This window comes from Carassius auratus, chromosome 9 (genome assembly GCF_003368295.1).
Source record: "Carassius auratus strain Wakin chromosome 9, ASM336829v1, whole genome shotgun sequence".
Classification (NCBI taxonomy): domain Eukaryota; kingdom Metazoa; phylum Chordata; class Actinopteri; order Cypriniformes; family Cyprinidae; genus Carassius; species Carassius auratus.
In genome coordinates, this window is record NC_039251.1 from 5761300 (window position 1) to 5784591 (window position 23292).

The 23292-nt window shown below is 32.0% G+C and overlaps 1 protein-coding gene across 1 annotated transcript in view; it reads left to right on the top strand.

Moving 5' to 3' along the window:
• gpc6b (glypican 6b) overlaps nt 1-21930 on the top strand; it is a 33184-nt gene extending 11254 nt beyond the window's left edge. Inside the window, exons 4-9 of the mRNA XM_026271111.1 lie at nt 470-635; nt 8562-8692; nt 10535-10657; nt 19214-19350; nt 20304-20479; nt 21402-21930. Coding sequence (XP_026126896.1) covers nt 470-635; nt 8562-8692; nt 10535-10657; nt 19214-19350; nt 20304-20479; nt 21402-21595 — 927 coding nt within the window. The 3' untranslated portion in view covers nt 21596-21930. The remainder of the gene's footprint in view (nt 1-469; nt 636-8561; nt 8693-10534; nt 10658-19213; nt 19351-20303; nt 20480-21401) is intronic.
• The last annotated feature ends 1362 nt before the right edge of the window (nt 21931-23292 follow it).

Below are 23292 nucleotides of genomic sequence, written 5' to 3' on the forward strand. Positions count from 1 at the left end.
ACTGTGTTATTCTGTATTATGACTGGATTCCACCAGACTGCTAATATCCTGGTTTTAAGATAATTTAGCTGTTCCCTAAGCCAGAAGAGCTGGTGTTCAACTGGTTTAGCTCGTCGATTTCTCATAAGGGGCTCTAATATAAACTATGGTTAATAAAAAATGAGATTTCTCTATATATTATAGGTCTCCTGCTCTTCCATCACATGCTGAGACACAGTAATGAATCAGAGGAAGGACAGTAGCGACAGAAATTGGGCTTTTATGCATTTATGTATTTATGGCTCCTGTTGGTTTTAGGATTAGCAGCATCTTCTGAATGAAGTGTATTATTGACTCTTATTGATTTTACAGATGCATGACTTTATTTCATATGTGAAGAACAAACTAGTGTCCTTTTGTAGAACATCTGTCAGTATTATTTCCATCTGTATGCATCAGATGAACTGTGTGTGTGATCTTCTGTCCGCAGGTCACCATGAGCTCTGCGTGCGTCAGCGGCTTCACTAAAATGCTCTACTGCTCGTACTGTCAGGGTCTGTTCACGCTGAAGCCCTGCAACAACTACTGTCTGAATGTGATGAAGGGCTGCCTGGCCAATCAGGCCGACCTGGACCCAGAGTGGAGCAAATACATCGGTGAGAGCCTCTTCATACTCAGTTAAGCACATGTCAGCACCCGAATTGTTGATTTGCTTATCGGGCTGGGATGATGAGATCGTGATAAAATATGTTAATAAAGATGATAGGTTCTGGTCATTTTTACACAAATAAACACAACAAGAGCCAGTCGTTGCATGTGTGAAAGAATGAGGTGTTTGGTTTCGTCTGATGCACAAACTCAAACTGTGACGCTCGCTGTGTCTTTAGCATCTGCGTCTGAATATATGAGGACATGAACACATGAACTTCATCTCCAGAGCTGCTCTGAGAGTCACTTTACAAGCTTTACATCCTTTCATTGGAGAAAAAATTCCCTTGTATTAGACATGCATAGCAACTCCAAGATCTTCATGACCAAATGAAAGTATATGTTAGTATAAAAAGTAGATATTACAAGGAAATATATAGCTATTGTATACTAAAATGTACAACTCAAAATAGAAACAATGTTATTATTTTTAAGGAATATCATACAGCCAAGATATGTTTTCTTATATATATTTTTTTTAATGACGCAGTGTAGCATCTTATTTGACATAAATAAAACAATGCAGTGGCTCATTGTAAATTAATTGCCATATTATATTATATTGTATTTTAAATGTATTATACTTTAAAGTATAATTTATTTCTGTGATGCACAGCTGATTTTTAGGATCATTATCACATGATCCTTTAGAAATCATTCTAATATGATGATTCATTATCAAAGCTGGAAACAGTTCTGCTGCTTAATATTGTTTCAGAACATGTGACACTCTTTTAGGATACTTTGATGAATAAAAAGAAAAAGAAAAAAAGAAGCTATGTTTTTAAAATATAAATATTTTGTGATAACAATATACACTACTGGTCAGTAATTTTTTTCTTTCTTCTGTTTAAATAAAATCAATACTTTTATTCAGCAAGGATGTGTTAAATTGATAAAGTGATAGTAAAGAAAATATATTATTAGAATATGTATTATTAGACTTTTTTTATTTTGAATAAATGCAGTTCTTTTTAACCTTTTCTTCATCAAATTTATTAGACAGCAGAACTGTTTCCAACACTCATAATAAATCAGAATATTAGAATGATTTCTAAATGATCATGTGATCGACTGATGTTACATGTGACACTGAAGCTGGAGGAATGATGCTGAAAATCCAGCTTTGCATCACAGGAATAAATTAATTTTTTAAAGTATATTCAAATAGAAAACTATTATGTTAAGTTGTAATAATATTTCACAATATTACAGTTTTTTCTGTATTTTTGATCAAATAAATGCAGGCTTGATGAGCAGAAGAAACTTCTTTCAAAAACATTAAAAATAGTAATGTTTCCAAACTTTTGGTCTGTACTGTGTGTGTATATATATATATATATATATATATATATATATATATATATATATATAAAATGTATGTAATTTAGTTGCTAATAAAATGTTATTAACTATTTACTATTAATTAACTATTAAAGTTAATGTGAAACATGAATGAGCTTAAATAGTAATAAAACCAAATGCTTTGTAAATACACCATTTATTTTATATTTATTTATTTATAAATTTCAAATCTCCATTTTAATTGATTATCATGAAATAAGTTATTTTTTTCATGCATTGGTAAATTGTAAGATTTCAGGTTATTTTGCTTCCATCACGTTATTTCAGACCAGCTTTACTATTGTTATTACTATTGTACACTAAAATGTTAATCTCAGAATAATAATAGTAATCATAACAGAATATCATATCACCAGGTAATGATTTCCATCCATGTTTTAATGGACACCGTTCTGATGAGCAGCATCTTATTTGACAACAATGCAATGTAAATGAAATTTTTCATTCTTGACACTGTTTTTGAGTATAAATTTGTATTGAATCATAAAACACAGAAATAGATATTTTCACACATTTTCAGTTTTTAGGAAATAAAATGATTTCATGGCACCCTAAATTAAAAAGATCTTACCCGGTGTAGTTTAATTGTGAACAAAAAAGTTATGTTTACATTCATTCTCGAGGTCTTACAAACATGCATTTTCCTTTGCCATTGATATGAATATTATATTTTTGGCCATATCGACCAGCCCTACTTTCTTACGGTTCCCATCCCGACTCAGAAGTGCCGTAATGTTCCAGCTCAGCATTTAAAACACTTTCTGTGACCTGAGCGCTTTTATTCCTGTGCCAACAGCTTCCCTGTGAATCACAGCGACATGAGCCAGAAACCTGCTCTAGTTCACTTTAGTATAGTTCACTCCATCTCCGAAGTTTCACCCATCATTATTCATGCTTTTTAAAACATCATTACAAGCGAGATGTCGAAATTCAAGTATGAATGTGTCTTTAGATCTGGCTTTTGCTAGTGAATCACTTGAACTGATTCATCGAAGTGACACGTTTGAATCAATCTGAGCGATTCTTCTGTAAATGACTCACTCAACTGAATCATTTTGTCTGTGTGTTCCTCCTTTCACATCTCCAGCCAATTAACTTCTTTCAGTGTTCAGATGTATGTTTCGGAAATGAATGCAATCAAGTGCAGATTTAAATAGATAATATTTAAGCATACCATTGTAGAAAACTTGTAATACAAAACAATTGTCTTAATGTAGTGTGATTAAAAGACTAGTGTGGTGATTAAATTAGATTTCACAATTAACAGATGAATGCTTATTCTTAAGAATTTAAACGAATGATTTTGGAAACATGATTATTTTAACACTTGGAAGTGCTTAATAATAGCTATGTTTGATTTATTTTTGAGTGCATTTGTGTTGCACTGAAGAAATAACAGCATTCAGGTTTGAAACAACATGAGATTGAATAAATAATGACAATTTAATTCTAAGGTGAATTCTAAAACTCTAAAATAATTCTAAGGTGAATTCTAAAATTATTCTAAGGTGAATTCAAAAATTCTAAAATTATTCTAAGGTGAATTCTAAAATTCTAAAATTATTCTAAGGTGAATTCTAAAATTATTCTAAGGTGAATTCAAAAATTCTAAAATTATTCTAAGGTGAATTCTAAAATTCTAAAATTATTCTAAGGTGAATTCTAAAATTATTCTAAGGTGAATTCAAAAATTCTAAAATTATTCTAAGGTGAATTCTAAAATTCTAAAATTATTCTAAGGTGAATTCTAAAATTCTAAAATTATTCTAAGGTGATTTCTAAAATTCAAATTTTAAGGTGAACTCCGATTTCTAGTCACTGTGCAATAATTTGTGTCATTAATCCTGACTTGTTCTCTGTTGGTGTTTTTATTATGGGTTGAATTGATGGAATGAAGATTTTACTGCAACGTACTTTAACATATAAGAGCATTCAGTGACAGCTGTTGTTTCAAGCTCATGCTAAGAAGACAGTTTAGGAGGTTTTCTCTCTGTTTATTCCAGGCAGATCTTGGGCAGTGCTTTGGTTTGGCTTAGATGGGCATTGTGGGGCATTTTTAACATTGCTTCCATAGAGTGGTCTGTGTTCAAATGACTTGGCTGGACGGGGAAGTCCGGTTGACTGGTGTAACCCTGGACCCAGAGTCATATAGATGGGAATTATTCTCAAAGCTGACCGCCATCGCAAACAAGAACTTGCAGTGGGATGATGGTGTTTCCTTCGGGAATCTGTGCCTTTAATTTGAATCTGTTTTTAATGGAGTAATGAAAATGAACATTTGCTGAAAATGTGCTCACCGTCAGGCCATCAAAGATTAGGATGAGTGTGTTTCTTCATCAGATTTGGAGAAATGTAGCATTGCATCAGTGTCTCATCAACGGATGCTCTGTAGTGAATGGGTGCCGTCAGAATGAAAGTCTGATAAAAACATCACAATAATCCACACCACTCCAGTCCATCAGTGAACATCTTAAAAAACCATAAGAAAAAAAATCCATCATTAAGATCTTTTTAACTTTAACTGTCGCTTCAATAATAAGCAAGCGTTATTTAAACTTGTTTTTCGGATTATTGTGATGTTTTTATTCAGCTGTTTGGACTCTCATTCTGACGGCACCCATTCACTGCAGAGCATCCATTGATGACACACTGATGCAATGCTACATTTCTCCAAATCTGATGAAGAAACAAACTTGAGGTTGAGTGCATTTTCTATTATTCCTTTAACCAGTTAGCTAGATATAAATATGTTAGCTTTAAGTAACCAGCACCATTTATTCAGAAAAAAGAGAAAACTGACTGTAGGAGACTAGTTGATATTAAATTATCCATCTGAACTAAACTATTCCTATTGAATCCTTCTGAAACCAAATAATGTGAGCTGCTGTTCACATTCAAGTGTATTCTTACTGCATGCATCGATTGAATCATTTGTGTGTTTTTTGTTTTTTGTAATGGTCCTGAGGGAAATCTCATCCCCACAAACACAGTGTGTTGTGCCAGTGTTACTGTGGCAGGATTGTCCCGAGCCGACAGAAATAGATGTTGAGCTCTAGTCCGGCCGAGCTTCCATTCACAGAGCTGAAGTCACATGCCAATACGCTGAATTTAAATTAAATGCAAATTATTTTCAGCAGAGCCGCACTGCACACGTAGAATAGATGTGTCCAGAAAACCAATCTGCACATTTCTGCGGCGAGTATTTCAGTGCTAGTGCATGTAATGAAATTAGTGCTGTCAATCGATTAAACAAAATAATTAATAGCATTTTTTTTAAATGAATCACCTAAAATTACAGTTAAAAAATTACAATAATTTTATATATCTATAATTTCACATTCAATCTTTGAATTAATTTTGAAACATATTTTTTATATTTGTTTTATATCTTTTTTATGACCAAAGGCGAGTATCACTGATTCAAGTACTACTAGGAAATCTTTATTTTTCTTCTAATATTTAACCATTGACTATATCCATTCGACATTATTCGAGAGTTATCGATTTCAATATTTATCTGATTTAAAAAAAAAAAAAATTGTAATTGAAGTGAACTTAAAACAATCTTCACATATATATAATAAATGTTATATTTACCTGTGTTTTTCAGAAAGTAGGAAATTACTTGGCATTAATTAAACACTAAATTCTAAATTAAATATAGATAAATCCGTAAAGCTACAAAAGTTATTGATTTCCTCGTTTTTTGTTCTTTGATTAACAAACATCACCGCAGCTTGCTAATGCTATTATTACTAGCTGTATTAAGAGCAACAAAATAATAAAATGCAAACAAATAATTTCTCCCTGTTCAGTTCTTTGTTGTAGTTCACATTTATCTTCGCCCTTGTTAGTGTTTGGCAAACACACAAATTAGTCTTGCCCTTTCTGCAGTCCTTTGTTACCAAACCGTAAATGGATCCCTATTGATTTTATTTGCTCATTTCTTTTTAATCGCATGATTTGTTTCATTAGGTAACAGGATCTAGCCACAACTTCACAATTCATGAAAATTCAAGACCCAAACATTTCCTGTGCCCTGAGAAGAGCTGCTCATGAATAAGACATTAGTGCTTTATTAAGAAGACCGACACAACACTGCAGAGCCGAGGAGTTGGTCATGAGAGGACATGAGTATTTGTCATTCTTAACGTAAACTTAAATGAAATGCATTAGTTATTTTGCTGCTTAAAAAAAAAAAAATGAATGCATTGAAATGACAGACTCTAGGCAAAGATTTGCAAATGCACTTAATAAAATGCAATATGTGTAGTTAGGACAGAAAAATAAATTAAAAGAGAGAGAGATAAAAAAGCCCAAAGGATCCAAGAATTGAGACAATCTTTTGAACGTTATGCTAAAAAAAAAAAAAAAAACAAATTGGGCAGCACAACTGTTTTCAGCAATGCTAACCCCTAACCCTACTAGCATAGCATCATATCAGAGAAAGACTGCACAGGGATATATGTGTGTGACAGAGACTAAACTAAAGATCGGGGATTCTGGTGTATTTGTATTTGTAGAGCAAAGAATAAAAGCAGCTTTGTTGACAAACGTAGAAGGTATATTCAGCCTGAAAATTAAATACAGCTCCTTTTGCCTAAATAGAAACACATTTTAGCACATTTTTCATTTCATTTTGCCTGAAATGAAAATAAAGCCAATTTAAGGAACATTTTGTGTTATTTTTAATATAAGAAATTGCATATTACCTAATAAGAATATTTTTTTAATTATAAGAAAAAAAATAAGAAATTTTTTTTTATTATATTTTGCCTAAACAGAAAATATTTGTATGTTTTTTGTCCAAAAATAAAATAAAGCCTTTTTAAGAAAAATTTTTGTATTAAATTTTTTTAGTGAAATATTTATTTAGCCTAAAAAGAAATATATTTTTTCCTTTTATTTATATATATATGTGTATGCATGTATATATATGTGTATATATATATATATATATATATATATATATATATATATATATATATATATATATATATATATATATATATATATATATATATATATATATATATTATGGATCATATTTTGTTTACAAACAATTTTAAGGACAATAAAAATAAACTAAAAAAACTTATCATATTTTGCCTATGTAGTAAATAAAGCTTTTTAAAGACCATCTCATAAGTATGCATTTTATGTGACGCTGCAGGTTTGCCAGTGACTCTTTTCATTGACAAAACCAAATTTGGGGGATTTTGGTGTGCTTTTCCTTGTTTTTAGAAGAAAGAACAAAAACGGCCTCTTCAGAATATGCTCTAATATTATGTTTGACACATGTGAATACTCTTGGATTGTAGTTTCTCTGAAGGACTGATGTGGAGCCGTGTTGTCTGGTGCGGCTGATGCCAGCTCCACGTCATGTTTGGAGGTTTTTGTGGCGTTTGGGTGTTCAGACATGCAGTCCACGCCTGGGAAAATAGATGTTGACGTGAATTAAATGTTCTCCTCCATCATATTTGTGGACAAAAGTGTTGCCACACCCACGTCAGCTGCCATTAGCACGGCTTTCTGTCCGTCCATCCTCTAAACACACTCAACTCTTGTTATAAATCAACATTGAATTGATTCAAATTAAAAAAGAAAAAATCTCCATAATTGAGTATAAACTTCAAAATAATAATACAAATGTAAAAAGTTTATTTTAAGAACCATGTTTGCATAATTATTTTTAGAAATCATATTTTGCCTATACAATGAAAATAAAGCCTTTTTTTTCATTATATTTTGCCTAAAAGAAAAATATTTTTTAGTAATTGCTTGCATTAAAAAATATGTATATTTTGTCTGCAATTAAAGAACATTTGTAATATTAAAATAAAAAAATTTAGAAATTAGATTTTGCCTTTTGCATTTGTGCATATATGTATATGTGCATATATTTATATTTTGGCTAAAGAAATAAAGTCTTTTTAATAACCATATTTGCATTTTTCAACATGTTATATTTTGCCATAAAAGAAATTAAGGCAATTTAAGGACCTTTTTTTTTTTATTTTTTTTTTTTTTTTTTTATGTTTTGCCCAAAAAGAAAATAAATTTATTTTCTATTTATTTCTTTTATTTGCTATTTTAAGTTACAATTGATCCAGTATTGTTGCCTTTGTTATTTGTTAGTTTTTTTTTTCATATACAAAGTTTTATACTATATTATTTTTTTTTTCGGAAGCTATATTGTGCTTAAAATTTAAATAAAGCTTTTTTTTAAGGATAAAATAAATTATACTTAAATTACATTTTGAGGCCAATTTTTGCAGAGTTTTAGGAATGATATTTTCCCCAAAAGAAAATAAAGCCTATTTTAAGGATAATATATTTTTTTTTTTTCATGGCACTTGTGGTCGTTTTTTATTTTGGGGTGAAATGTGACCTGTTTGGTGTGAAAGCTCATAATGAATGTTTCGTGCTGTTAAACCAATGCATGGCTTTCATTAGTCACAGTATTAAATAAGACACCATCTGTCCGTCTGGTCTGTGTGTTGTGACAGATGCCATGCTCCTCGTGACGGAGCGTCTGGAGGGACCCTTCAACATCGAGTCGGTCATGGAGCCCATCGATGTGAAGATCTCTGAAGCCATCATGAACATGCAGGAGAACAGCATGCAGCTCTCCTATCAAGTATGTCCCGTCCAGCAGCTGCACTCCTCCGTAATCATCATGTTGAGATATCACATCTTGAGCAAGCAAGCCTAGAATTAAATGATCTGTGGCTCTCTCTGGCTTCAGCTCCGAACCCGAAGCCTCTCATCCCGCTTCCAGTCTTATTTTTAACAGCATAGTTGCGGATGGTCAGAAATTTGTAGCTCGGTGCTCGGGCCAGTAAACGTGTCTCCCGCATCTCTCTGCATTTCTGACGCAGCCACTAATTGCAGTTTTTGGAGGAGAAAAAATGTCCGAGCGTGGTTTAAATCACAGGAGATGCCGTTGTTCGGCCCCCTCGTTCTTGGAATAGTTGAAGTGATGTGTGTCATTTCTCGGTTGTTAAAATACTTTCTCTTATCCCTTAATATGCAGAGACAACTACAAGTAAACCGTTGGTTTTATATGGCAAGTCCATTTAAAGTGAGCTAGTGAATGTGAAAAGTTGATTAAATTCAGAAAAGTCTGTTGTATAGTAGTTATTCTTAATGCTTTGAGCTAGTCATATTTTATTGTTATGTTTTCAATTTTTACTTTCATTTTATTAAATCTTAAATATTTTACTGTTTTGTTTTAGTTTTTATTTCTTTTCTTTTTTTAGTTTTTAAAATAGATTTTATTTTTAGTTTAAGTTATTTAAAATTGTTTTTCATATGCTATTTTATTCCAGTTACTATTAGTTTTATTTCATTATTTTAAGAAGTGAAAATATTTATGGTTTTAACTTTAGTTCTAGCTTTAGTTATCATTTAATAACCTTGGTCATGACACACACACACACACACACACACACACAAAACATCTCTCATATATTTATAATACAATTCAGCTAAAAATCAAAATCAAATAGCAATTCACCAAAAATATAAATTCTTCTTATATATTCATATAAAATGTTACATTAAAATTATTCATTTTCCTATTATATATTCATATAACAGTTCACCTAAAAAAAATTATCTTATATATTCATAAAAATTCACTTAAAATATACATTTGTTCTCTTATTTATTTATTAAAAAGTTCACCCCAAATATATATTTCTCTCTTATGTTTTCATAAATAAAAACTTAACTTAAAGATACACATTTTCCTTTTATATATTCATATAACAATTCACATAAAATATTTTTCTCTTATATATTCATATAAAAATTCAACTAAAAATGTGTTATCTCTTATAATTCACATAAAATTAATCCTAACAATGTACATTTTCCCTTTTATACAGTCATATAAAAAAATCACTTAAAATATAGTTTTATCTCTTATATGTTCATATTCAAATTCACATATAAATAAACATTTTTTATCTTATATATTCATATAAAAGTTACCTAAAGTTGACATTTTACTTATGCATGTTCATATAAAAATTCATCTGAAACCAAAAGAATTATCTTATACACTCATAGACTCAATTCACCCCAAAATATGCAGATTTATCTTATGTGTTGATGTAAAAATTAAACCTGAACTCTAATGCACTGGCATCAACTGTTCGTATTTACAGCCAACATATAAACAAATATGCAACATTAGTGGAGCCAGTTTAATAAATGTAAGAATTGGTGAGTGAAAGACTCGTATCGGTCAAACACTGTTATGATTTAAAGCATGACATTTCTCCCTTGTATGGTGTGTACAGCTCTGATTTAAAGGCATGAAATAACATGTGTTTTAGGCACGTTAGATCCAGCTGAGTTGGACGTGACCATATTGTTTCCCCCGTCATGTGATGTTGGGGTGAGAATAGCGTGTTTGTGTTTCTCCGCTCAAGCGAATGCAGACGCACTCCTCGAACTCTCCGTGTAATTGCAGGTTTTCCAAGGTTGTGGACAGCCCAAGCCTTCAGGAATGAGCAGGTCGGCCCGCGGCGTCTTCAGTCCCTACAGCCCCGAGGAGCTTCCGACCGCCGCGGCCGCCACTCGCCTCGACCGCCTGGTAAGAGCAGATCCTCCTGAGCTGAGCTGAGACGTTAGTGCTTCTGTTCAACAAGGGAGCATTCAAGTGTTCCAAAGTGACATTAAAGACATTTAGAATGTTGAGAAAGAATATTAGAATGATTTCTGAAGATCATGTGACCCTGAAGACTGGAGGAATGATGATGAAAATACAGATTTGATCACAGGAATAAATTACAGTTTAACAGATATTCACATAGAAAACAACTTTTTTAAATTGTAAAAATATTTCACAATTTTTATTGTAATTTTGATCAAACGTCACCTTGGACCAGTAAACCAGTCATAAGGGTCAGTTTTTTTTAACTGTGATTTATGCATCATCTAAAAGATTAATAAATTAGCTTTCCATTGATGTTATGATCAGACAATATTTGGCTGAATTTACAATTATTTTCATAAAATACTAAGAGAATCGCCTTTAAAGTTGTCCAAATGACAATTTTACTAATCAAAAATTAAGTTTTGATATATTTACGGTAGGAAATTTACAAGATATCTCCATGGAACATGATCTTTACTGAATATCCTAATGATTTTTGGCATTAAAGAAAAATCTATAATTTTGAGCCATACTATGTAATGTTAGCTATTGCTTCAAATATACCCCAGAGACTTCAGACTGCGTTTGTGCTCCACGGTCACAAATAAATGACGCCTTGCTGAGCAGAAGAGACATTCAGAAATATTAGAAGATGTGATGCTGTATTAAAATGGGGAATCTTAAATAACTGCAGACATTTTGCCTTTGAATCACATCAAAGATGTCTTAAAATACTGTCTATGTAGACAGCACACTAGGTTTTGAGACGCTGGAGCTGATAGCAGACTCTCGTTCATGTTGATGGCTAAGTTACTTCTCGTTTTCTCGTGAGTTTAGTAAAGACTCTATTGATTGGTGTTTGCTTGCATATCGACTGCTAGATGGCAGCTTAAAATATTTACAATTGTTTTTATCAAAGTTGTGTACATACTGTAAATCTTACTGTTTCTATAAATTGATTCAGTTATGTGTCATATTCTTTAACTTTATTTTTTTTTAATGTTTTTAAAAGAAGTCTTTTCTGCTTCACCAAGGCTGCGTTTATTTGTTCTAAAAACCAGTACAAATAGTGAAATATTATTATCATTCAAAATAGCTGTCTTCTATGTGGATATATGCGACAATGTAATTTATTTCTGCGATGCTCCGCTGTATTTTCAGCATCATTCCTCCAGTCTTCAGTGTCACATGATCTTCAGAAATCATGAAAATATACTGATTTACTGCTCAAGAAACATTTCTGATTATTATCAATGTTGAACACAGTTGTGCTGCACTATATGTTTATTAAAACTGTGATATATTTAATTTTTCAGGATTTACAGGAATCGAAAGTTCAAAAGAACAGCATTTATCTGAAATAGAAATCTACTGTAACATTATAAATGTCTTTACTCAGATTTTTTTATCAACTTAATGCGTCCTTGCTGAAAATATGCAAAAAAAAAATGCTGACAATTTTAATTCTTTTAAACAAATACACACACAGACACATATATAACACCCACACACACACATATATATGCATATTTTAGTTGTTATGATTTTCTTATTTAGTTGAAAAACAAAAGAACAGAAGTCTCAGTATTTTGGACACCATATATAATGCATGTATCTCTCTCTCTCTCTCTCTCTCTTTTCAATGCCTGCCAGAGGATTGTGTGGAAAGTCATGCAACACAGTGTAAGAGTTGCCTGATATGTATTGCCCTTCTCAGTGTGAGAGCGCTGCTTGACTCGTGTGCCGTGCATCTCAGATATGTTTCTGAGGATCTGAGCTCCGGCTCGTCTCTGTTTAGACCCTGCGTATATCTCACACTAATCCAATCATTTCAAACACATCTAATCACTAAAGAGTATTAATACAAATAAATAATAATAAAATAAAGCAAATGTCAAATAATTATAATATGACCTGAAATAAATCATTAAGTATTATTAAAAAAAGTTTACAATAACACTGGGACACGTCTCAAGAAACATAATTTCACACAGATTGCAGTTGTATAGTGGCATCAAAATGATGTGCATATTGTTATGCATTCATCATGATATCCCATTCTTTCATATGACACTGAAAGTTGCATTAATGTCCAGTTGAGAAGCTGGTAGCGTGCTGCAGTGTCTTGATCTGGAGAGCGTCTCTGAGGAGGTGCAGCGTTACACCTCACCATGTCTGATTCCTCCTGTGTGTTTGCTAATGGCTTCAAAACCGTCACTCGTCTGACTGGATCTCAAGAGTTAGGGTTGTTTTTATTTGTTTTTTGTTTTTAATTTGAGTTCTTCTTTTTTTCTTTTTTGATGTCAGTACAGTTTTTTATAATGTTTTATGTTTTATTTATTTATTTTTATTTATGTATGATGTTATACAGCGACATTATACGCATAAAAATTTAATGATTTTGGTTGCAATATGAAAATTTATTTTTTATATTTAGACAAAAATGAATGAAAATGAGAAATGTTGCCTTTGCAACTAGCTGAAATAAAATAAGTTTAAAATTTATAATATTTATTATTTTATTTCAGGTAAGGCTCATTTAATTAATTTAAATGAAAATATATATATATATATTTTGAATTATTATTATTATTATTATTTTTTCATTTTCGTTTTACTTAAAGTTGTGGTAATTTTGTTATGTGTTTTTGTCAGTTTTTTAAAATGTCATTATAGTTTTTGTTAATATTGATTGAGTAGACATATATAGACATAGAAATATTAATAAGAATATATTAACACACACACACACACACACACACACACACACACACACACACATTTAAATAAACAAAAATAAATACTATATATAATACTATAATACTATATATAAATACTATAATACTATATACTATATATATATATATATATATATATATATATATATATATATATATATAATGTATTTTATATTACTCTTGTCAAACGATTTATCATGATTAATAGCATCAAGAATGAAAGGATTTGTTTACAGAATATATGTGTGTGTGCTGTGTATGTTTATTATGCACACATGCATATATATATGGGTCTGTTTTATTTAAGACATCAGCAGTCATCAGTCATATTAATAAACTCAGTCAGTCCAGGAGTTTTGTTGTTTGCTCGATAGGAAACTGGAGCAGTTGCACAGATTTAATCGCTGGGATGGTTTATGTGCAGCATGAGAAATGTCTCTGGATCTCTGCAACCCGATGCTCTCGTGTGCATTACGCTGAGCTCCTGAGCGCTCGTGCTGCTCTTACAGAGGTGGAAATGAATTGCACACGATGCTTGATTGGATCTGTGAGACTCAAATCCAGATCTCTGCTGCTAATTCGGCGCCTCGTGTCGCCAAACTCAAGAAACTGAACACCGGCCTCCATGAACGGCAGCCGCACTCCGTCAATAGAGATGATAGAGTTGCACAGGCTGTTTTCTGGAGGTTTGGGATATTACTGCTGCTCTTATTTACATCAGTTTAGTCAGCATTGCATCTACATAGTTTTTTTTTTTTTTTTTTACTTGCATGCTTTAAAATGTTTTAAATGACTTCTGGGCAGTTTTCACTAATTGCATACAAAATATGATCTGATATATATAAATACAAACACATGCATGTATATATTTAAGAGAAATATGCTATGTTTATATATATATATATATATATATAATATAAGAATCTAAATATATAAATGTATACACATGTACATATTTTTTTAAATCATATAATGCATGTGTGTGTGTTTATATAAATATACACAGCACACACACATAAATTACATAAACATAAACTTTTATTTTGCATGCGATTAATTGCGATTAATTATATATGGTTAAATATATGCATATATCGTATTTATATAGTATTCACATTATCAGTTTTATAAATATATATATATATATATATATATATATATATATATATATATATATATAGTTTTATATTGTACTGTATTAAGTTTTTATTTAAATAGCTGTAATATTTTTCTTTTTTTTTTATATTACGTACTACAGTGAATTGAATGTCGAAATGCACAATTATGAATCAAACGTCATAATTATGTTATATTAAATAACAGGCCGACAAACATTGTTAGACTCTGGTCTAGATATATATAATAAAGGCAAAAATATAACACTTTAAAAAATGCTTTTATAAAATATTTTGGCTGTAGTTTTATGACGCTATGGAATGAATGCAATGACAAAAAGCATTATTTTCTGAAACACTACAGTGCATTAAAATAGCATTTCTTTCCCTGGAGCACAGTGCAGGTCATTCGTCTTTCTTTTCTGGCCGTGTTTTTATTTACTCAAGCTCAAATAGGCAGATCTGCGTTAGAGACGCATGAACATAATCATCACTTTCAGAAGTCACCGCACAAAAGTAAACATGACGAGGTTGGATCTGTTTAGATTGTGTTTATTTAAAGGCAGATTTTGTACTTTGCTGATTGCAGCCTGACAAACAGCGTTGGCCAAACATTCATCCGTACGGCTGGAGCCGAGCAGAAACCAAGTCTTGTTTTTAGTCAGCGACTGATGATATTCAGGAGCAATTATTGACGTATTGATCAGGTTTGAAGAGCTGCATGTAGAGCAGATATTGATTTTCATGTGGGTGCAGGTTAAAGACAGCGATTGTGAAATCACTGATCGTACAGATGAAGCTCTAGTGAATGCTGCTGTGCACAATGTGAAGTCAGATTTCTTTATTTGTTTTTATTTATTTCAAATGCAAAAACATCTAAGTTCATCTAAAAATAATCTATCAAATTAACTTTTTTTTTTTTTTTTTTTGCAGGCTCCTATATTAAAAAAAAAGTATCGTGCATTTTTGAACATAAGGCATTCAACAACTGACCAATAACTGTTTAAATGTGAAGTGAATTCCTGGACCTGAGACAAAATGCCCATTTAAAAGATAAATAAATCTCAGACAGACTTAAAGGCTTTTGCATCTGAAGTCTTCATATATTTATTTAATTCTATTTGTTTTTGAATTTAATCATATTAATGTTCATTTTTTTATGCCTAGCTACATTATTTTCTAGCCTGTCCAAATGTATATTATTTATAATTTTTCACTGTATCCAAACCGTTTGTTCTACATTTATGCATTTAGCAGATGCATTTATACAATGCATTCAGGCTATACTTTTTTTTTTTAGCTAACATGTGTACCCTGGGAATCCAATGCAAATGTCTAATCTTACATGTGTTTAAAAGTATGGGGTTGGTATCAAGTCTCTTCTGCTCACCAAGGCTGCATTAATAAAAAAACAAAAAGATGTGCATTTAAAATAACTTTTCTATTTGAATGCATATTAAAAAGTAACGTATTCCTGCTTTTCACAATGTGATATGGTTTGTCTCTGGTGCAGACACAGTTTTGTAGCTGATGGAGTGTGAAATCGTCTCTCTGTGTGTTTTCTGCGTGGCTTCTATAGTAGTTTTGGCAGCTGTGGAAACGTCCCGCTGTACTTTCTATCTGTCAGTAAGCTAATGAGGAGCACGGTCTCCGTTATGATTAGGTGTTCTTGCACCTCAAAAGAGCAGACGGCCGTCCCGAGAGGACACTTGCACAGCAGTTACTCCAGAAACAGCGTGAAGCTTCACTTTAATCAGCTTTATTTGACACTACTTCTCTGCTTGAAACACTTGCATTAATAAACTGTCATCAGGTGGTGGGTTGATGAATGAAGACGATTAATTAACGAGTTCGACATGACACTTAAACTCTCCGATGCTGCATTTATTTGATCAAAAGTACAGCAAAAATAGTTAAATGTTAATAGAATCTAAACAGCTGTTTTCTATCTGGATATATTATAAACTGTATTTTATTTCTGTGATGCACAGCTGTATTTTCAGCATCATTCCTCCAGTCTTCAGAGTCACATGATCTTCAGAAATCAGTATGATTTGCTGCTCAAGAAACATTTCTGATTATTATCAATGTGGAGAACTGTTAATATTTTAGTGGAAACTGTGAAACATTTTAATTTTCAAGATTCACAGATGAATGGAAAGATCAAGAGAACAGCATTTAATAGAAATAGAATCTTTCATAGAATAAAAAAAAAAAGTCACGACTTTTGATCAATTTAATGCATCCTTAAAGAACAACAACATTAATTTATTAAAAAAAATAAAAAATTCTAAACTTGCCCAAACTCTTGAACAGTGGTGTACAGTTATGTTGTCATTTTCAGTATTCAGTATGACATTATTCAGTTTTACGCTACATTTCATTTCACTTGGTCAAGTCGTGCAATGCAACTTTCAATGCAATGCAGAGTCACTTGTTTGCAACTAGAAGACTTGTGCATCAATCTCAGATGCAGGTTTATGGTGTCTTATAAACATACAGCACTTACGAGGTTTACTTGCAAGCAGATAAAATGCTCCAGAGAGCTAAAGTTGCATCAGGTGTGTGAAGGATCACATGATCCTCTCTCTGTTCTCACGTCGGTGACTTTGGGAGTTTGTTGAGTTGTCACTTATCAAGCAGCAGCACGAGAGTTCAAACAGCCCATGTGACCCTCCACAAACACAGCTAGCTTTAATAATTAAACAAGACTTCTGAACCTGGCTTTCAGATTTATCTTCTTTAATGTATGCCTAATAATGCATCATTTGCATATTTAATTACATTTTCAAAAAAAAAAAAGTTATTCAAAACAGTTGTCTGTCTTTACTGTGATTAATCAAGGTATGGTACTGTTCTGTAGTACATTAATCATTTTAGGGAAACTGGATTATGGGGAAAGAGTTGTTATTGAAGATATTTCTGTCATGTCTGTCTCTCCATCCTTTCCGTCTGTCCCTCTTTTTTCAGATTTTTCTATTGCTGGCATTTAGTGATATATTTGTTCTAATGAACTAGTAAAGTTAGCATCTGAGCCATGTTTGATGATGCATTATTGGGTTAATTATTTACTTCAAAGCAACTGGACATATCATAAATGTAGTTCATTTTTTGCAGTATTTTTTTTTTTTCTTATGTCTGGCAGGATCAGAAGTCTATGATGTTTTATAATGCAGGTCACTTTAGTCAATACTTGTTAAATGTGACCCTGGAGTCTTTTAGTCTTTTAAGGGTATATTTGTAGCTATTGCCAAAAATCATTTGGATATTAAGTAAAGATCATGTTCCATGATGATATCTTGTAAATTCCCTACGATAAATATATCAAAACTTTTGATTTGTAATATGCCTTCATTTGGACAGCTATAAAGGTGATTTTCTCTGGATATAGATTTTCTAATAGTTGTATTTCAAACAAACATTGTTTGATCCTAACAAACCACACGTCAATGGAAGCTTATTTATTCAGCTTCCAGATGATGCATAAATCTCAATTTCAAACAATTGACCCTTATGACTGCTTTTGTGTAAATATGTGTGGTAATAACAAATATTAAAAGAATGGTTTAGCAAAAAAAAAAAAAAAAAAAAAAACATTTACCATATCTCATCCCACATATCAGTGGAAATCCAGTACAGGAAGTGGATCTCCTGCGCCCTCTAGTGCTGAAGATCTTCATGCACTCTGGATTGATTCTGAAGATCTCTTCTTTAATGAAAATCAGTCCTGAATAATGAGTGACGTGTTCGTTTTCTACGTACAGAATCAGTCAAAATGTTGGACAAAAAGAAATGGACTTTGAAAACTTGGATTTACTGTATGAGGGGAACTTTCAAAGTATTTTCTAGACCTGGGAAAGTTATGCAAATGAATAAAATCTTTTGGAATTTTCTAGAAATTTCATTTCTAAAAATTCATTTTTTTTTTTTTACAAATGAAAACATTTCATAATATATCAGGTACTTGAAATCAAACAACAATTAACCACATTTTAAAAATACTCTCTTTTTTATATTATATATATATATATATATATATATATATATATATATATATATATATATATATATATATATATATATATATATATATATATGATCAAATTATAAAAACAACAAAATTAACTAAAATGGAAACAGGAAATTAATTTAAACTATTAATAAAAAACTATTACTTTTTCTTTCAATCATACTAAAATGACAAGACTTGAAACTTCTGGAATTTAATTATTTTAATGATTTAATTTAGTAAGGTATTGACATATCGTAGTTTCTGTAAATAAAAATGAGAAGCTTTAATATTACAGAAGTAGCACAAATATACTAAGAGGCCTTCAAATATCGTCCAAAGGCTGAAAATGCTTGTAAACCAATAAATCTTTGTTTATAAAATATGAAGTTTTCATTTAAGGTTTTTGAGGCTTAATAAATAATTGACAGATTTACATGATTTTTCGTGTACATTAATTGAAAGTTTTCATAGTTTCCATGGTGCTTTTATTCTAAAATCATGAAAGTATACAGTCATAATAAAGAATGAGTAGACGTGTCCAAACTGATGTACATCCATATATCTGCTGTGTGTGCAGCGTTCAGTGGTTTACCGTTGATTCAGCGGTCGTCTTTCTGCCGTCCTCCAGGTGACTGATGTGAAGGAGAAGCTGAAGAAGTTCAGGAAGTTCTGGTCTTCACTTCCTGAGGCCTTCTGTCAGGAGGAGCATGTGGCGGCTGCAGAAAGCACCGAGGACGACTGCTGGAACGGACACGAGAAGGGCAGGTGAACATCTGGAAACCAGCATCTGCACACAGCTGTGGATTCATTGCAGAATAGATCTAGACGTACAGACAGAGCACAGCTCTTATGAAGAAGATCTCTTCTCAATGATCTCCTTGTTTGTTTGTTTTTAAAAGAGTTTACTGTACTCTGAAACATACTGTGACTTTCTGAACCCATACTGAACTCCCCCAAACCTCATCTCTAGTGGGAAAAAATATCATTGAAAAGTATTGTTTTAGAAAATTATTATGTGACCCCTTTAACTAGTTGAAATTCGTTTTTCATTATTGGATACCGTTCTCTTGTGAAGATAAACATTTTGGATTTTAAATATAATTATTATACAGTTTAATAGATACTGCATTATTATTAGTGCTGGGCAACATTTTTTTTTACCAAATTATTGTCTGTAATTGTAATGCACAAAACTAATAATGCATTATATATTATATTATATTATATTATATTATATTATATTATATTATATTATATTATATTATATTATATTATATTATATTATATTATATTATATTATATTATATTATTATAACACATGGTCGGTAAAAATGTATAGCCCGAATGCACTGTAAGTCGCTTTGGATATAGGTGTCTGCTAAATGCATTAATTTTATTTTATTTTATTAAATAAGTTCAAATGGAAATTACTAACTAAAATTACTAAATGGAATTGAAAAAACAATAATAATCAAACTAACAAGTAAATAGAAATGAAAAAAACACATAAGTAAAAAAAAATATAAAATGAACAAATAAAATTTATTTAAAATATCAATTTAAAAAATCTATAATATTGTTCACACACTGGTATAATGTGTATGCACTTGCCAGAGTTAGCGTGACATGTTTATATGATTATTTATGCTGCATTATATATGGATTATTGATAGTCAAAAATGCATTTAGGAAGGAGATTAGGACTTTTTTTTTTCCAGATACGTCCCTGAGGTTCTGAAAGATGGCCTGACCAATCAAGTGAATAACCCGGAGGTGGGCGTGGACATTTCCAGACCGGACACTCTGATTCGACAGCAGATCATGGCTCTCAAGGTGATGAGCACCAAACTCAAGAACGCTTACGATGGCAATGACATCTACTTTCAGGACTCCAGTAAGTCACGTTGTGTTTTAATAATGATTTCATCATGGCACGCTCAGATTTATTGTGTTTTAGTCTTTTCATGTCTGAACTGGTAAAAAAAGTTGCTTGATAGAGATTAGTTTCCAAAAGGAGGCACATTCACACTTTCACAGCAGATCAATGAATCTGCACATTTATGACAGAGTACTTGCTTATGATATACTGTTGATGAATTATCTTAATACTGTGTTTTTATTTTCTAATAATGTGTAGATTATTTTAAAGTGCACATTTTATCTCCATCGTATAGTAATGCACGGAAATTTCAAAATAAGAGTCCTGTTGTATTTCTATAAAATCTCCTGTTTATTAGTATTTTGGTTGCATAATAAACTGTATCTGGTATTTAATTAAACATAAACGCTTGTATCTTCTCCAAGACGTCCTGTGATTGTAAGGAAACTAAGAGCATTATTTAACACCCATAATATAGATTTCACCCAATATCAGCACAATTCTCTGTTTATGTAATCACATGATTATTTTATCAGATCAAATTAAATATCAATAAACCTCTAATTCATATGAACTGATATTATAGTAGTATTTTCAAAACATATGTACCTTATTAACCAATTTTAATTCATAAGGCTTTTGATTTAACATATAAACAAAGTATATATTGTACAGATATTGTATGTTTAACACCATTATTGCAACATCAAACAAGAGTGCAAAGCAAATATTAACTGTGTTTAGATAAACTTGATCAAACAATATTTTAGTGCATTAGATTTTATGCATGCATCGTCTTAATGCTATCGTAATTGTAGCTGCATTGCATAGTGTTGCATTGCTAAAACTTTGACTTTTGGCATTCAGTCCTCTTCAGGGTAGTTGCATGAAGTCAGATCGATGTATTTTGGAGCTCACATGTTATTTTGCGCCTCAGATGACGACAGCAGTGCTTCTGGCAGCGGCAGCGGCTGCACGGAGACGTGTGTCACTGAATCAGACTCCTTCATCACTGACGCTCCTGTTCAGGAAGCAGAGAAAACAGATGAAACATCTTCTGCTTGCATCATCCAGCCCAACCTGCTGCTGCTGGTCCTGAGCGCGCTGGCCTTGAGAGAGCACTGGAGATAGTGATCGCTGAGCTCCACACAGACTGGTGTGTTTTATATCAGACGGGACACTGATCTCAGCCGTCTGAAGACTTGAGGCCACTCTTCCCGATTCAGCAGGTGTTGCATGATGGAAGTTCTTCAAAAGGGCCGTAAGCATCACACATCTGATATATGAAAGATGTCAAGGGTTTTTTGTTGTTGTTATATTTCCAGTATAGTAGATTAAAGGAATAGTTTACCTAAAAATATACATTTGCTGAATATGTGCTCACCGTTAGCGCCATCCAAGATATGGAAGAGTTTGTTTCATTATCAGATTTGGAGAAATGTAGCATTGCATCAGTGTCTCATCAGTGGATGCTCTGCAGTGAATGGGTGCCGTCAGAATGAGAGTCTGATAAAAACATCACAATAATCCACAGCACTCCAGTCCATCAGTTAATGTCTTGAGAAGACAAAAGATGAGACAAATCCAGCATTAAGATGTTTTCTAAAATAATAACATCTCCATAATAACGCTTCCTCCAGTGAAAACGTCCATCTCCTGTTGTGGCTCACATCAAAACCTAGCCACAGATTTGATTAGAGATGTTTGGGCTTGTAAACGGTGCTTGATCTGTGCAGATTTCTCTCCTGATTCAGACCACTTTTTCTCCAGGTGAAATGTTTTATAATGGAGTATGGATTTGTATTTTAGCTGGAAGCATTGGTTTGAAGTTTCTTTTGTTGTCTCCAGATGTTAACTGATGAACTGGAGCGGTGTGGATTATTGTGATGTTTTTATCAGCTGTTTGGACTCTCATTCTGACGGCACCCATTCACTGCAGAGCATCCATTGATCAGACACTGATGCAATGCTACTGTACTTTTCTCCAAAACTGATGAATAAACAATCCCATCTGCAGATTGTATTGCATGGCCCGAGGGTGAGAACATTTTCAGCAAATTTTCATTTTTAACCTGAACGATTCCTTTAAAGTGATTGTTCACCCAACCCCAACCTACATGCTTTTTTTAATTTGGAGATTGAAAGTTTTTGTGTAAAAAGGAAAATGCATTTTAGTTCTTAAAATGTCATATTTTGTGTGTCCGCTGAGACCAGTAGCATCTATACAGGGAGAGTAAATAATGAACTATCCCTTTAACTGCAACACATTTATCTTCTATATTTTGAAGATTATTAAGGTCTTCTTATGTATTCTTCTCACACAGATTTTTACATTTTCATGCAGGTATAGCTTTCATGAACGTGGAAGAGAATATCTAGATGAATTTAAAAAGATTATTTGAAGTGGATCTGAGAAATGAGGGAAAATAAATCAGTCTGCATTACAGCGTTTAGCTCTCATGCACATATTATGTCCTTTTTGCATATAATATTAACTCATTAGTTCAGCGTTCACTTATGCATCTCTAGCAGTCTTCATTAAACAGTATTCTGATATAACACGCTGCCATTTTAATGTTTGGGGTCAGTATATATATATATTTTAAATAATACTTTTGTTTATCAAGGATGCATTAAATTGATCAAAAGTGACAGTAAAGACATTTATAATGTTACAACAGATTTTTATTTAAAAAAATTTAAATGCATCACTGTTTCCACAAAAATATTGGCCAGCACAATTATTGAAATGTTTCTTGAGCAGTAAATCATCATATTTTCATGATTTCTGAAGATCATGTGACTGGAAACTGGAGGAATGATGCTGA